Genomic DNA, 14,468 nt, shown 5'->3' with positions numbered 1-14,468 from the left:
ATGGATGGACAGATAGATGGGTGGGTGGTGGATGGATGATGGATGGATGGATGGATGGATAGATGGGTGGGTGGATGGGTGGGTCGGTGGGTGGACGGGTGGATGATGGATGGATGGACACATAGATCGATGGATGGATAGATGGGTGGGTGGATGGATGGGTGGGTGGGTGGATGGATGGGTGGGGGGGTGGGTGGGTGGATGGAGAGATGGGTGGATGGATGGACGGGTAGAAGGACAGAGACAGAGAAGGGTGGAGATGGAAATAATAGTCTCCTCGGGTCTGTGCTGTCAACTTACACTCAGAACAGTCTTCCTTTTCCTATTTTGTGAATCTGACAGAACACATTTGTTTGCTCACAAGGTTTTGGCCAGAAGGGATGGGCCCAAGAGGGAGCTGCAACCCTGTAGCTCTGTCTGCCCTGGGAGAGCAGGATGGGGCATACGAGGATGGGCTGGGCGGGGCCGCAGGATTGCGGCTGGGGCTACGAGGCAGGTGTGAGCTCTGCCATCTTTTGGGGAGCGGGTCCCCCGGGCCTGCTCTGCAGATGCTGTCCTGCATGTACACCACAGACTGGTCTCTGTCCCCGCCATATGCCCCGTGGACAAGGCCAGCTCAGAATCCAAGGCCTGAGGACCATCTCTCTCCTGTTTTCCCAAGTGGCAATGCTCAGGCACTATGATTTCACTAACAAGCATCCAGGGCAGCTCCTTCAGGGAGGCCTGGGCCAGCGGGGGCTCCAGAAGGTGTGGGGAGAACACAGCTCCCTCTGCCCAGCTCTTGATTCCTTCGTTGAGGGTGAGAACAAAAGACACTCGAACCACACTGCAACCTGGTGGGTGTTTATGACAATGGCAGCTTGCTAACCCTGTTCAAGTTAATGTTAATTTAAATGACTTTAAATTTGGACGACGGTAGGTAGCAGGACATTTTTAAAAAGAAAAAACAATCTCCTTTTTCCCTTCCTTTTAAAATTAGCTTGGAGGAAAAGTCCACTTGGGTAGAGAGGAATCTGATTTTCAGAATGACCTGAAAGAGCCTTCTGGATTGCGGTGCTAATCGGAAAGCTCCATTTTCTCAACATACTTCCCTCCTGCCTCTGCCCCGTCCTATCACATACCTGCCTAGCCCAATGTCTGGAGAGTGTCACCAGGGCTTGGTGCTAAAGGTCAAGAGCTTAAGGCCAGCCATTCAGGAGAGCAGTTTCAGAAGCAAAAGGGGTGAGAAATAAACAGGCCATCAGCTGGAGAACCAACCCGCTATGCACCCAGGCAGCCGAACAAGCTGCCTGCCCAGGGGCCAGGCTGTCCTTACCCTGCCGCCCTTCTCTCCATTGGCGCCAGGAAATCCAGGGAATCCAATAGAGCCCTGAAAGAGAATTTAAGGAGGAGGCATAAGAGCTGGGCCAGGAATAAGTCACGCTGCACGGGCAGCCTGGGGGACCGCCTGCATGCCAGTGCACAGCCTCTGCCCCAGACTCCACCTGCCCACCCACCTAACCACCCACCTACCTACCTACCTGCCCACCTATCCACCCACTCATCCATCCACTTGTCTACTCACCCACCCACTCATCTGCCTGTCTACCCACCTACCCATTCATCCATCTACTTGTCTACCCACCCACCCACTCATCTGCTTGTCTACCCACCTACCCATTCATCCATCTACCTGTCTACCCACCCACCCATTCATCCATCTACCTGTCTACCCACCCACCCACCCACCCACCCACCCATTCATCTATCTGCCTGTCTATTCACCCACCCACTCATCCATCTGCCTGTCTACTTATCCACCCAGGCCTCCATTCATCTATCTGTCTACCCACCCATCCACCATCTACCTGTCTACTCATCTGCCCACTCATCCATCCACCTGTCTACCCATCTGCCCACCCACCCATCCATCCACCTGTCTACCCATCTGCCCACCCACCCATTCATCCACCTGTTTACCCACTGGCCCACCCATCTGTCTATCCATCTATCTGTCTATCCATCTACCTGTCTACCTACCCACCCACCCACCTACCCATTCATTCATCTGCCTACCTATCCACCCGCCCCTCCATTCACAACTATCTACCCACCTGCCCACCCATCCATTCATCCACCTATCTACCCACTGGCCTACCTATGTATCCATCTACCTGCCTACCTACTCACCCACCCACCTAACCATTCATCCATTTGCCTGTCTACCCATCCACCTACCCCTCCATTCATCCATCTGTCTACTTACCTGCTCAACCATCCATTCATCCACCTCTCTGCCCAGCAGCCCACCTATGTGAATATCCATGTGTCTACCTACCCACCTACCCATTCATCCATTTGCCTGTCTACCTATACACCCACCCCTCCATTCATCCACCTGTCTACTTACCTGCCCACCCACCCATCCATCTATGTATCTACCCACCTGCCCACCCATCCTTTCATCCACCTCTCTTCCCACCAACCCACCTATCTGTCTATCCATCTACCTACACACCCACCCACCTACCCATTCATCCATCTGCCTGTCTACCTATCCACACCCCTCCACTCACCCACCCACCTATCCCCTCTATCCATCCTCTCTACTCAATAAATATTTCCTAAGCATTTCACAGGCTTCAGCTCTAGAAACCCAAATGGAGTTTTCATCATGCTCCCTCCCCCACCACCATCCCCGACACACCCGTGTCCATAGGAGGGTGGCTGGTGTTTGGGAGAAAGGGACACATACTGCTGAGCTGAACTGAGGTGAGACATGAACATCGCACTGTGACATTGTGTTTTCTGTGCCTCGTGCATGTTGTGTTGGCGTCCCACAATCCCTCTAAATAAAGCACGGCAGCTTGCAGAGTTGGGAATGAATGCAAATTTATGCACTGACTGTAGCACCTACCAGCTCTTTAATTCTAGAAGTCTGCAAGGTGCACACAGACCAGAGATGGATTTAGGGACTCTGACCTGGTGAATATCCAAACACCCACGCAAGAAGCATCACCGCAGTGAGGCCGCTCAGCTGTCCGCAGGGTTGGCGCTGGCCACTGTCTTTGGCAGGTCTCTATTTGTCTGGCTTAAAATCCTGTCCTGAATGCACACTTGTATCCACGAAGAGCTCACACATGTCCAAACCTTATATTTCTCACAGGGGACTGAGTTCAGCCAACCCACTCATACACCCACCTGCCAATCCAGGCAGGAGGCGGGACCCAGGAAACTTCAGTGCAGGTGACACAGAGCTCAGTTCAGAAACCAGGTCACTGTACTGATGGCTACTTCTAGTCTCTGCCCAGGAAACACGTACCATTCCTTTCCAAAAAGTTGCCTGAACTTGATTTAGACCACCCATCTCTCCCAAACTTCTCTTTTTCCATCCCCAGAGGGATGTGTATTAACAGAGAGGGAAGTGCCCATCAGCCCCTTTGACCACATTCGGGTGATGATGCTGCGGTCAGCAGCTACATCACACCCACGTTCAATGAGCCACTGTTAAATCCTAAATGAAATTCCTGTTTCACAGCAAGCTCTCCTACATGTGGGGTGTGCCTTTACACACCCGTGGCAGGGGGCTTCGCATTCCACAGGAAGGACGGATAGCAGCATTTCCTTAATGAGAATGGAAAAACCTGGAGGAAAGCCCCAGGCCACCACGCCCATCCTCCTATTAACAAGACTGCTCCAGTGAGACCGAAAAGGTACCCAGGCTAAAAGGAGGTGCCTCGGGCAGAGGCAGATCTGAGAAAGACGACCCAGCTTGGGCTGTTAATTATGTCTCCAGTGCAGGCAGCTGGTTATTCTTTAAGGAAGAACCATGAATAATAAAATGTGAAATTTGAAAAAAAAAATAACGTTTTCAATGATTTCCAAAGCCTCAAGGAGCTGTTTCATTTAAACCTGAACACGATTTCACATAAGAAAGGTTTCCTTTTTCTTTTATACTCCATTAGGAGCAAATAGCCTTCAAATCGCCAGTGTGGTGGAGTTGAGAGGCGACCGTCCCACGGGTTCTGCGTATAGACAACCCGGGGGACAAGGGCCACCAGCCAAGCAACAGGTGCAGATGATCGCAGGACACTCCAGGAGAACCCTAGAAGGACCCCAGGTGCCTGTGCCGCCTGGGACAGAAGACTCATCGCCCAAAAGCCTCCTTTCAACTCAGCAAATTTATGCAGAAGGCAGTGAACACGGTGGAGGTTGAGAGCCACAGTGTCACACACGCCCCCAAGGATGGGGAGCAGATGAACCTGTGCAGAGTTAGGAGGACCGCTGGAGCCTCCCTCCACCTGTCCCGGGACACCTAACACGGCCGGATGCGAGGTGAGGAGGCCTGACGGTACAACCCTCCGCCTGCGCCGGGATACCTAACACAGTCGGCAGTTACCGTCGGAACATCCCTCTGCCTGCACCGGGGCACCTAACGTGGCCGGAAGTTACCGTCGGAACATCCCTCTGCCTGCGCCGGGGCACCTAACACGGCCGGAAGTTACCGTCGGAACATCCCTCTGCCTGCGCCGGGGCACCTAACACGGCCGGAAGTTACCGGCGGAACATCCCTCTGCCTGCACCGGGGCACCTAACATGGCCGGAAGTTACCGGCGGAACATCCCTCTGCCTGCGCTGGGGCACCTAAGACGGCCGGAAGTTACAGGCGGAATATCCCTCTGCCTGTCCCAGGACACCTAACGTGGCCGGATGCAGGGTGGGGAGACCTGGCGGAACATCCGTCCACCTGTCCCGGGACACCTAACACGGCCGGAAGTTACCTTTGGTCCTTGTCTTCCTGGGTACCCTGGTAACCCTGGGACTCCGAGTTTTCCCTGGGGGAAGAAAGAGTTGCATTAATGGCCAGCACGGTATTGCTCCATCCGTTTCCTCGGAGCAGAATGGAGACGTGCGTTCTGGCAGGGGCCTGGAGGAGGAGGGTGTGGTTTCCAGAGGCCGGGGCACACGTCGTCATGCAGAACCCCTGCCTGCCCTGGGTGGGGAGTGACTGCCAGCACCCATGAAGTCCAGCGGGTACCCGATGGTCCCTGCACCGAGGGAGAAGCGAAGGCCCCTGGAGGAGAGGTCGTGCCACTGTGGAGCAAAGCAATTAGAGGCAAGTGCCCCAGCTCAGAGTGTTCTTCATCTCGGGGCACCTCTGAGCCCTTCTGTATGGGTCCACCTGGCAGGATGGGACGACAAGTCTGGGCCACTGCCTGCACCATTCCTGCCGGAGCCCAGGGTGGAAACAGGGTGGAGCAGGGTGTGTGGCTGGCCCAGGAGCCTCCTGCAGCTGGAAACTGCAGGCCTATGGATGGCTGCATGCCCCAGAGCCTGCTCCGTGGACTCCGGCCTTCCTTCCTTCCAGGCTGCCACACCTTCAGGCCATGGTGGGGACACCGTTATTACCCAGGTGTGGTGGCGGGAATGTGACAAGGACGGGGTCCTGGAATGTTGGGGCTCAGAATGCAGGCTTTGTAGCCACTGGGAGGAAGGAGCCCTCCAAGGCAATGGTGGAGGGCTGGGAAGGGCTGAACCCGGGACAAGGTAAGGGTCATCATTCAACAAACAGCTTCACAGGAGCAGCAACAAGAGCCCAGGGTGGAGACAGGAGCCCGCTCAGGAATCACCCCCACCCCATGCCTAGGGCAGCCACAGCCAACAGGAGCCTGAGGCCATGGGGAAGGGCCTGTCAGATCCCTCCCAAGAAAGTGGCTGGAAGTCCCACATCACAAACCTTCTCCCCAGGGGGCCCCAGAGGACCGGGATCACCATTGGGACCTCCACGACCCTTCGGGCCTTCAGGGCCATCTTCTCCCCTGGGACCGGGCGGGCCGATCTCCCCCTGCAAGCCAGAAAAGAGGAGGTAAGAGGAACCCCCTACACACACACACTATTCACCACTGTTGTGAGAGCAAGGGGACGGCTTACAGGCACCCTGTGGTCTGAGCTGCTCCACCAGCTCAGCTCCGCCTCACTCAGGCCGCCGAGCTGCTCCTGGAGCCACTGACCAAACGAGCACATTGTGCCGCGAATTCCGGGCTCTGTGGAAGCTGCACTGAGGTTGCCTGCTATTTATTTTCTCAAGGCTGCCTGCTCCTACTTCCCAATTACCTTCTCTAAATTGAGTGCCTCTTGGCTAAAATAACTTTGGTTAACAATAGTAGCTCTGAATTGCTATTTCTCCAAATAGAGCAGAGTGACTGGGAGCTGCTGCTGCTGCTGAAGCCCCAGGAAGTATGGAAGTGGGCCCCAGACCCGATCGAGCGGTTACCTGGGCATAACCAGCACACGGGAGAGCCACAGGAGGCGTCCCAGCAACAGACGGGCTTAAATTCTACCTGGTCCAACTTCCCCAAGTTACAGATTGGGAGCTCAGGGCTCAGACAGGGCAGAGGGCTCTGGAGCCTGCCCAGGCAATGGTAGCGCCACGGGAGAGTCTCCAAATGCCCTTCCGGGCACCCTTTGTCCAGCAATGGACAAATCCTCCTCTGATCATCTGTCTCCAAGAGCAGCTGTAAAGCAGTGGTTCAAGTCCACAACACAAATGTGTATTGCTCAGATAGACAAAAATTAATAACTTCCTCATTCTGAAGCTCTAACCTGTCATTGGGTCAGGACCTCTCTGTCCCTCGTTCAACAAAATAATCCTGCACACATTTACAGAGCACCGAGAAGGTGCAAAGCCCCAGGCTGTGCTCTCTGAAGAGGTCCGGGTGTGGGGTCCTGTTCCCTGGGCTCAGGACAGGTCCCACCCCTGCATCCCACCCTTGTCCCATGGCAACAAGTGCTCCACTCTCGGAGCCCTGGCACAGGATTGTGTGTCATCTCTTCTGAAGCTGCAGCCTCATCATGTGGACGCCACATGTGTGAACAGAGGCATCAGAAAGGAGAAGAAAAGGACTTTGACCATCAAACTGAAAGGCCGCTGAGATGTGGGGATTCAAGAGCCTTCCACTACGAAAGGAGTTCTAGAATGGGCGCCTCTAGCAGCCACTTAACTGGGACAGCATTGCGAAACAGATCCCCTCCTCCCTCCCCCTTCCTTCCCACAGAGGTGCAGATTGCCTCTGCCTTTTGCCTGCCAGGTTGGGACGAAGTGCCAAGTGTGTGGGGCTTTCCTGTTCTGGAAAACCACCTGCGAGCCGGCGCTGCAGGGGGACGATTACGGCAGCTGGGTGACAGCCATGCTACCGCCGACAGATGTCCGTCCCGGTGCGTGCACAGCTGCCACCACGGCTGTGCCCACCGGAGGCCGAGGCATCTCGGCTCCTTCTGCTGGGCTCCTGCTCACTGAGAGGTTACTGGGGAAACCTCCAAGAGATTTTTGGCCGCCCTGGCTGCTCAAAGAGCTCCCTACCCTTCCTTCGTGCCCTTGGTGTCGCCTTCTCTTTAATTATAGGAATGTGCAGCCTGTGGCTTTCTGTGGTTGCCGGCAAGCCCCAGTCCCTCCCAGCACCCACGGGCTTTCTCTGGAGCCGAGCTAAATCATTCATTTAAAAACAAGCCAGGTTGCTGTGGCTTCTCCTGAGCCAATATCACAGACCACAGGACTGTGTGGGAGTCCCAGGGCCCCTGAAGAACTGTTTGGGGACCAGGATGCTCCCCGGGCTCACAGGGATCCTAGACCCACGTCGCGTGCTGCCCTGTGGGTGCCGGCCCTGTGGCCTGGGGAGCAGCTGTGCTGCTTGGGTAAGCTGGGTCATTTCCAGAGCTGCTCTCCTTCCTCTTCCCAGGCATGGCTTATCGCTCGAGTCAGGTGAATAACTCTGCAATCCACAGGAGCAGCCTGAAGTGAACCCAGCCCCACTGACCCCTTGTGTGGGACACTGGGCGGAGCAGCTGGCGACCACAGGTTATTCCCAGTCCCCAAGGGGCAAGCTGAGGAGGAGGAGGTGAAGAGGAGCTGGAGAGAGTCGGGCCCTGGGCTCCAGGCCACTGTCCCCTTCCCACCAGGAGTCTCTACCGAGAATTTACCTCCTTTCTGAGACGCTGCCCTGTGGCAGCGAACATCCCCACCCCCTCCCATATGGCCAAGCACACCTGGCCTTTCCCCAGCGCAGATCCCAAACCCAGGATGCTCACCCGATCACCCTTGATGCCCATGTCTCCTTTAAACCCAGGAAAGCCGTCTTCACCCTGAATACGGGACAAGAGAGTGCCTTAGTCCAGGCAAGAGGACCCGCCTCCCTGGCGGTCCCTTCCCCGCTCCAAACGACCACGCTCAGCACCAGGTCCCCCACCCTTGAGGAGCAGCGCACACCCCGGACTCGAGGGTAGGCTTGGGGCCCGTCCCTCCAGCTGTAACATTCTGAAGCTGGAGAGAGCTGCGTCCCTGCTTCTCAGGCAGGCCCAGTTTGAATCTGAAAGTTCTGCATGGTGAGGCCTCAGCAAGCCCAGGCCCCTGAGCTCCCGGCATCGTTTCTCAGTGCACTTTGTGGCATCCCATCAGCACTGAAGCGACGGGTAAAGGGGGTGACAGTTGAGGACGGAGAGCTGGATGAAAATGCCCCCGCAAAGAATCCCTAAGGCCTGCAGTAAGAGGCAGTGCTTTTTGAAGGGTGGCGGATGTTCCTGAAGGTGGCAGGGGAAGTCGGCGGCCCACACACCCCAGGGCTACTGGTGAATCTGGGACACAAGTGAGGCTACCCTGCTGTCCGTTCGAGTCCCTGGTCTAGACTTTCCCCGTCCAGGAAACCACAGGGCGAAAGCCCTCAGATCCTTCCACAGAGGGGACGGGTGGCTCCTAGAGAAGGCCCTTGGCTGGGCTTTTCCTCTCATTGTTCAGGGACCACATCTTGATCCAAAAAGAGTGAAAGGACAGGATCTGGGGACTCAGCCAGGTCGTAAACATTCAGGGCCTGGCTGGGAGCACACGCAAGGGAGGCAGCCTTCTGTTCAGTGAGAATCCAGCCCTCTCCAGCCAGCGCCAGCTCCCAGGGCCCCCAGGACCTCAAGGCCCCTGTTCACAGTGTTCACACAGTGCTGGAAGCTTAGCAGCGGCCACAAATAATGCAGAAGTCCACAAAGACGGCCCCTTGACACTGCTCCCCTCCTTCCCCAGACCATCTCGGGCTGCCCGCGTGGCCCTCGGGAACAGTGCGGTAGCTGTCCTGGCAAGAAGGCGTCCTCTGCACAGCCTCATCAATATCATCTCAAGTAGCCCTGTCTCTGGCTAGGGACAAATGTGACAAGATCAAGTGGCAAAGCTGGACTCTCTGAAGCCACTTTGGAAAGGATGAAAGGTCCTCAGGTGAGGGAGCCTCCCTGGGGACCAACAGGATGGAGACCCTGTGTCGTCAGGGCCTCGTGTTCCGAAGCCCCGACGGGCTCCGTGTAGAAAGCAGTGCTCTTGGAGAGGCCAAACGGCTCAGCTTTCTTGGATGCAGACTTAGGGTTCCACTGTGCGGGTACCCTCAGGAAGGAACCGAGATGGCACGGGCTCAGGCCTCTTGGCTGGTCCTCCCACAAGGGCAGTCACTAAGAACAGAAACCAGGGACAAGCACTCTCAGCAAACGCCATGGAACAAGGGCGTTCCTGCTGCCACGTCGTTTCTGATTCAGCTGTGGCCACTCGATGTGTCCCCTCGGGAATGGCTTTAAGGCTGGCAGATTGCACAAGAAAGGATCCAAGCGACATCTTTGACAGGTGGCAAATAAGGAGTCTCGGCACGTGGACCATCCCAGCAGCAGACGCCAGCACCCGCACTCCAGCCCCACAGGCCACCGTGGCCAGGGGAGAGGCCAGGGTCTGCCCAGCGAAGGGGCCCAATGTGCTTTATGGAAAGCAAGTACTGCGTGGCTACACGGCACAGCAGGGTGAACCCGCACAGTTAGGCCACGGTGGGGAGGGTGGCACGGTGAGGCCGCCCTGAGGCCTAAATCTGTGTCATAACTGGGCCTTGGATTTGGCTGTGAGCTTCGTTCCACCAGAGTGAGAAGAGAAAGGTGGCTGGCCACGCAGCTCCATGTGGCTCAGGCTGTCGCCGCTGCAGACTGTAACCAACCTTCTGACTCTGGCAGGCATGCATGGAGGTGTCGTTAGCTTTGTTTTCACCACAGTGATCCGCTAGGCCTGACTTGCACCCACGGACCATGGCGGATGGCGCGGCCTCTCTCCCTCCCTGCCTGGCTCTGGTGCATGGTGAGTTTCTGCTGCTTGGGCTGCCCAGGGAAGAACGTCTAACAACTAAATGGACCCTCATGCCAGCGGCCATGCAGGGCGGCCCACCTGGGGGTGGGGAGGGTGACAGGTGTCCACTGGCCCCCGCAGGCACGTGGGGGCCTGTGTGTTTTCTCTGGGGCCAAGGCTTTCTTGTGCAGAGACACAAACCCTGGACCCACTCAGCTCTGCTAGGAGATGTGCTCCAGGGTACCGGAAGGCCCATCCTCCTCAACTCATTGTTCTTCCATCTGCAAACAGACACTTTCCACAGAGTGGCATCAATTCCCCTCAATACTCAGAGGCGACGTCCACCTCAGCTGGTTTCATGGAAGAAGCATTGCGGGAGGGGCCCGCCAGCTGGAATTGGGCTCTGGACTAAGCAGAGGGCTCCACGGCTGCAAGGACAGACTTACCTTCTCACCCTTCGTGCCCTTCAGACCACGGATGCCATCGGCCCCCTGTGCGGGTGGGAAAAGCAAAAGGAGTGCCTGGTTACAAATCTCAGCCTCCCTAGAGCTGTGGCAGGCGCAGGTCCAAGTCCCAAGTGTCAAGACAGGCTGAGCTCTCCGAAGCAGACAGATGAGGCCAGCGCCCTGCCCTCAACACACTTCTTCCCACGTGTCCCCCTGTGGCCTCGGGAGGCCCAGCGTGTCCACGATTACTAGGCTGACTCCACTGACTCCTATATATGCAAAGACCTAAGCCCATCCCTGGCCTTCCAGCTCAAGCTCTGGGTCTGCCCTTCCAAGGGCCCACACCCCACAGCCCACACACCCCTCCTGCTTCCCGTTACAGCATCATCTTCTAGAAACACCCCCACCTTTCAGAGGTTTGGGAGGAAGCAGGAAGTGAAGTCTGAGTCAGGTAGATTTGATTAGGTCCCAGCTCCCCCTCCACGGCCTCTGACAATGCCCGAGACTCAGTTTCCTCATTTGGGAAGTGGAGAGGACGACAACCCTCAACTCATTACCACTGTTGGGAGGGAAATGCCTGCTAAGCCCTCAGGACAGCACCTAGCACCCAGCACACAGTAGGTCTCAATAAGCAAAAGCCCAGTGCCATCTGAGTATTTCAATTCTGTGTTATCATGAATAGATGATACCGTGATATTACTAAGTAATGACGATAACATTTATTGCAGTTGTCGTGAGTTCAGGACACACCATCCCACCTCCTTGCTGAACAGGAGTTTCTGGGACGGGGGCCAGGACTATTTCTCTGACACTCTCACTGTGCCAAGCGCCTGGGGCAGTGGAGGTAAATCTGTGGGTAGAATTATGCAGCCGCACCCTTGCCGTTAATGTCTTTGACTTCAGCCCTCCCAGCAGGGTGACTTTTAGCTAGAGAGACTACCTCGGGCTACCTCAGGCCACCTGCCCATGGGATGTGAGAGAGAGAGAAGCCACACTGCCCCCCGCACCGGGATTCCAGGCTGAGGCTGAAGCCAGGGCCACAGAGCACTGGAGGACGCAGGGGCTGCCGGCTGCCCTCTGGTGGTCAGAACTTCCCACATACTTGGCAGTTCTGGCCTTTCCCCAGGTCCTGGAGAGGGAGGGGCTCTGGGAAGGGATGGAGACACAGAGGGTGCTCCTTTCTGCAGAGGTGGCTGGGCTTGGGCTGCGTGCCCTGGCCCTCCCAAGGAGCTGCGGATGTAACTGCAGAAGCACCTTCCACTCCAGTGCCAGCTGCAAGGCACTTCCAGCCACGCAGACAGAGCAGCGGCATGGTTGCCCTGAACCATAATCACTGGAGGATTTGGAGCACGGGGACAAGCAAGAGCTCTGCCACTATGCCTGCACGCACCATTGCCGAAGTCATGTCTGCTCCACACCTGACCGCCACCACTAGCAGAGAGGCCTGGGACACCCAGCACAGGGTGGAGGCAGCCAGGAGGGCAAGGTGGGCTCGAAGCAGCTCTGGTTCACCTGGCCCGGCACTTGGCACACTAATGCGGACCAGTATGGAGTGCCTTGGGGGGACAGGGCACAGCTCAGAAACAGCACTGGCCCAGGCAGGGAGGCCGACTCCAAACAAACCTCTCCCACGCTAATCTCTACCCGAGCCTGAGACGGGACGTGGACCTCACGATGGAGAGGAAGCACCGGGCAAACACAGCATGCGTATTCCAGGGCCGAGTGGGAATGGCCAGCCAAGCCGCGAGGACACTCAGAACAGCCTGCTGCAGGCCGCTGCCCCCACTGAGCACAGCGCGCACTTGGCAGCACCTGTGGGCCCGGGCAGCCCAGGAAGGTGAGAAGTGACTCAGCTGGGCCAACTGCTGAGAGGCGAGTGGTTTCTAAGCACTTGGTGGTGGTTTTTTCCTACAGACGCCTTCTTCCGAAGCAATCCTGGCTGGAAGCCCCCAGAGGAAAAGAGAACAGGTAGGCCCACGAGGGCTGACACAGAGCTGCGGACCCTGGAAAACCACCTGCCATCTCACCACGGTGAGGCACCGCCTCAGACACAATAGCCCTAGAACCCCACAGAGAAGGGCTTTCTGGAGATGAGCTACTTCCTTTTCTTAGAGCAATTTTGAGTTCTCAGCATACTTGCAAAATAGAATAGCAACTTGAGATTCTGCTTATTTCCTCTGAAGCACACAGGAAAATTGCAGGTGTGGTTGAGAATACACTCAGGGTTGAGCCTGCTCAGCAGTGTCTGATCCTAAATGCAAGGTGATGTCCAGCTGCCCCTCCCTGCCATGAGTCCTGGGGGACGGGGTTTGTGTGGCTGGCATTATTTTTCAGGAGCACTAAACTCCCTGGTACGGCATCCAGGGGGCATTGGCACCAGCTCTCCTCCCTCTCGCTGGGCAGGCTGGGCGACGCTGCTGCTCCCACCCTGCCCACGCCCTGCTGAGAGCAGGCAGGTAGGACCACAGCCCCCTGAGACCTCTCCCAGTCCTACAGTTCTAGCGTTTTAGGATCCCCATCAGAGCAATGGGACCAACTAGACAGAACCAGCACTTCCCAGAGTTTCTCGGCCACGGGGCTGTTGACATTGGGGCTCCTGTGTGCATGGTGGGGTGTGTGGTACCTCCCATTAGAGGGCACTCCTCAGTCATGCAGGAAGTGGCCCTGGCTGGGAAGGGCTGGACTGGAGCATCTGTGACACGACGGCCAGCCAGCCGCCCCAGCAAGGAGCACTCAGGAGCTGCAGCATGGCTGGGGCTAGATGTGCACATAGCCCAGAGAGGGGCAGGCTTTTGCCCGAGGCCTGGATGTGAATTCATATTTTAGGCCGCCCGGCAACCTCCTAGCAGCTGGGGGCTAAACAAAGGGTGGATTTGACTCTGTTGACAGTCAGGTTGAAACGGGTGCCTCTTCAGAAGTGCAAGGCAGAGGGAAGCCTGGGGGCGGGCCAAAGGTCAGTGAACTCAGAGGAACACAAAGGGAGCCTGCTGTGACCTGAACATCGTGTGTCCACCAAAAACTCAGATGGTGAACCCCAACACCCAAGGCAATGGAACTAGGAGGTGGGGCCGTGGGGAGGTGACTGGGTCACAGGGCGGAGCCCCTGTGATTAGGATTAGTGCCCTCACCAGAGGCCCCAGGGTGCTTGTCCCCCCTCTTCTGCTATGTGAAGGACACAGTGAGAGGGGACCATCCCAGATGGCAGCCCTCCCCAGACACTGAATCTGCTGCTGCTGTGATCTTGGACTTCCCAGCCTCCAGGACAGTGAGAAATAATTTCCTGTTGTTTACAAGTCACCCATTTTAGGGTCTTTTTATTGTAGCAGCTCCAATGGACTAAGAACCTTTTCCCAGGAAGAAAGTAGGGCTTTGGTGGAAAATAACGGGCCCGCTCTCACCGAGGACTATTCACCTCGAACGGCGGCAGCTTGGCCCACACAATCCCACGCCCTGCCGCCATCACCGCCGCCCGGGCCAAGCTCGTGAGGCGCCAACACCACTCACATTTCCAAATGCACGGGAGCATGAGAAACTTTTTCCCCGACGAAAATTATTTTAAACCTCAGTTTTCCTTCCACCCTCTGCTTCCAAGTCTAACTGGATTGCTCATGTCATGAATGAATTTTAATCAGATAGACAAGATAAGAGCATTCTCCATAAACATTTTAAAGCAAACACCTTTTTAGCTCACAGAGCAGCGTTATGCAATTAGCCATGTATGGGAGTTGGCAGAGGCTCCTGCTATGCGACAGGAATTTGTAAAATAAACATGCTATAGAACTCACATAATCAGCATTTCTGCTAAATTATCACCCTTATAAAATTTGCTAGGCATTTTGCTGCTAGAAGCTGGCTTTAGGGAAAAACCTGACTCGCCTCAGGCTCCCAACCGTTGGAAGGTCTCTCTTCAG

At 56.2% G+C, this 14,468-nt stretch overlaps 1 protein-coding gene across 2 annotated transcripts in view; it reads right to left on the bottom strand.

Annotated features, from left to right (window-relative positions):
* The window catches only part of LOC105471887 (collagen type V alpha 1 chain), a 208,003-nt gene that overhangs the window by 58,403 nt on the left and 135,132 nt on the right, over positions 1-14,468 (bottom strand). For both annotated transcript variants that reach the window (XM_011724690.3, XM_011724688.3), the window contains exons 28-32: positions 10,558-10,602; positions 8,065-8,118; positions 5,717-5,824; positions 4,761-4,814; positions 1,316-1,369 (exon numbers count right to left, since the gene is read on the bottom strand). In XM_011724690.3, the coding sequence (XP_011722992.2) occupies positions 1,316-1,369; positions 4,761-4,814; positions 5,717-5,824; positions 8,065-8,118; positions 10,558-10,602 (315 nt within the window). The remainder of the gene's footprint in view (positions 1-1,315; positions 1,370-4,760; positions 4,815-5,716; positions 5,825-8,064; positions 8,119-10,557; positions 10,603-14,468) is intronic.

Source organism: Macaca nemestrina, chromosome 14, assembly GCF_043159975.1.
Source record: "Macaca nemestrina isolate mMacNem1 chromosome 14, mMacNem.hap1, whole genome shotgun sequence".
Taxonomy (NCBI): Eukaryota; Metazoa; Chordata; class Mammalia; order Primates; family Cercopithecidae; genus Macaca; species Macaca nemestrina.
The sequence above is the reverse complement of the archived record's forward strand: the minus strand, read 5'-3'. Positions and strand labels throughout refer to the sequence as shown.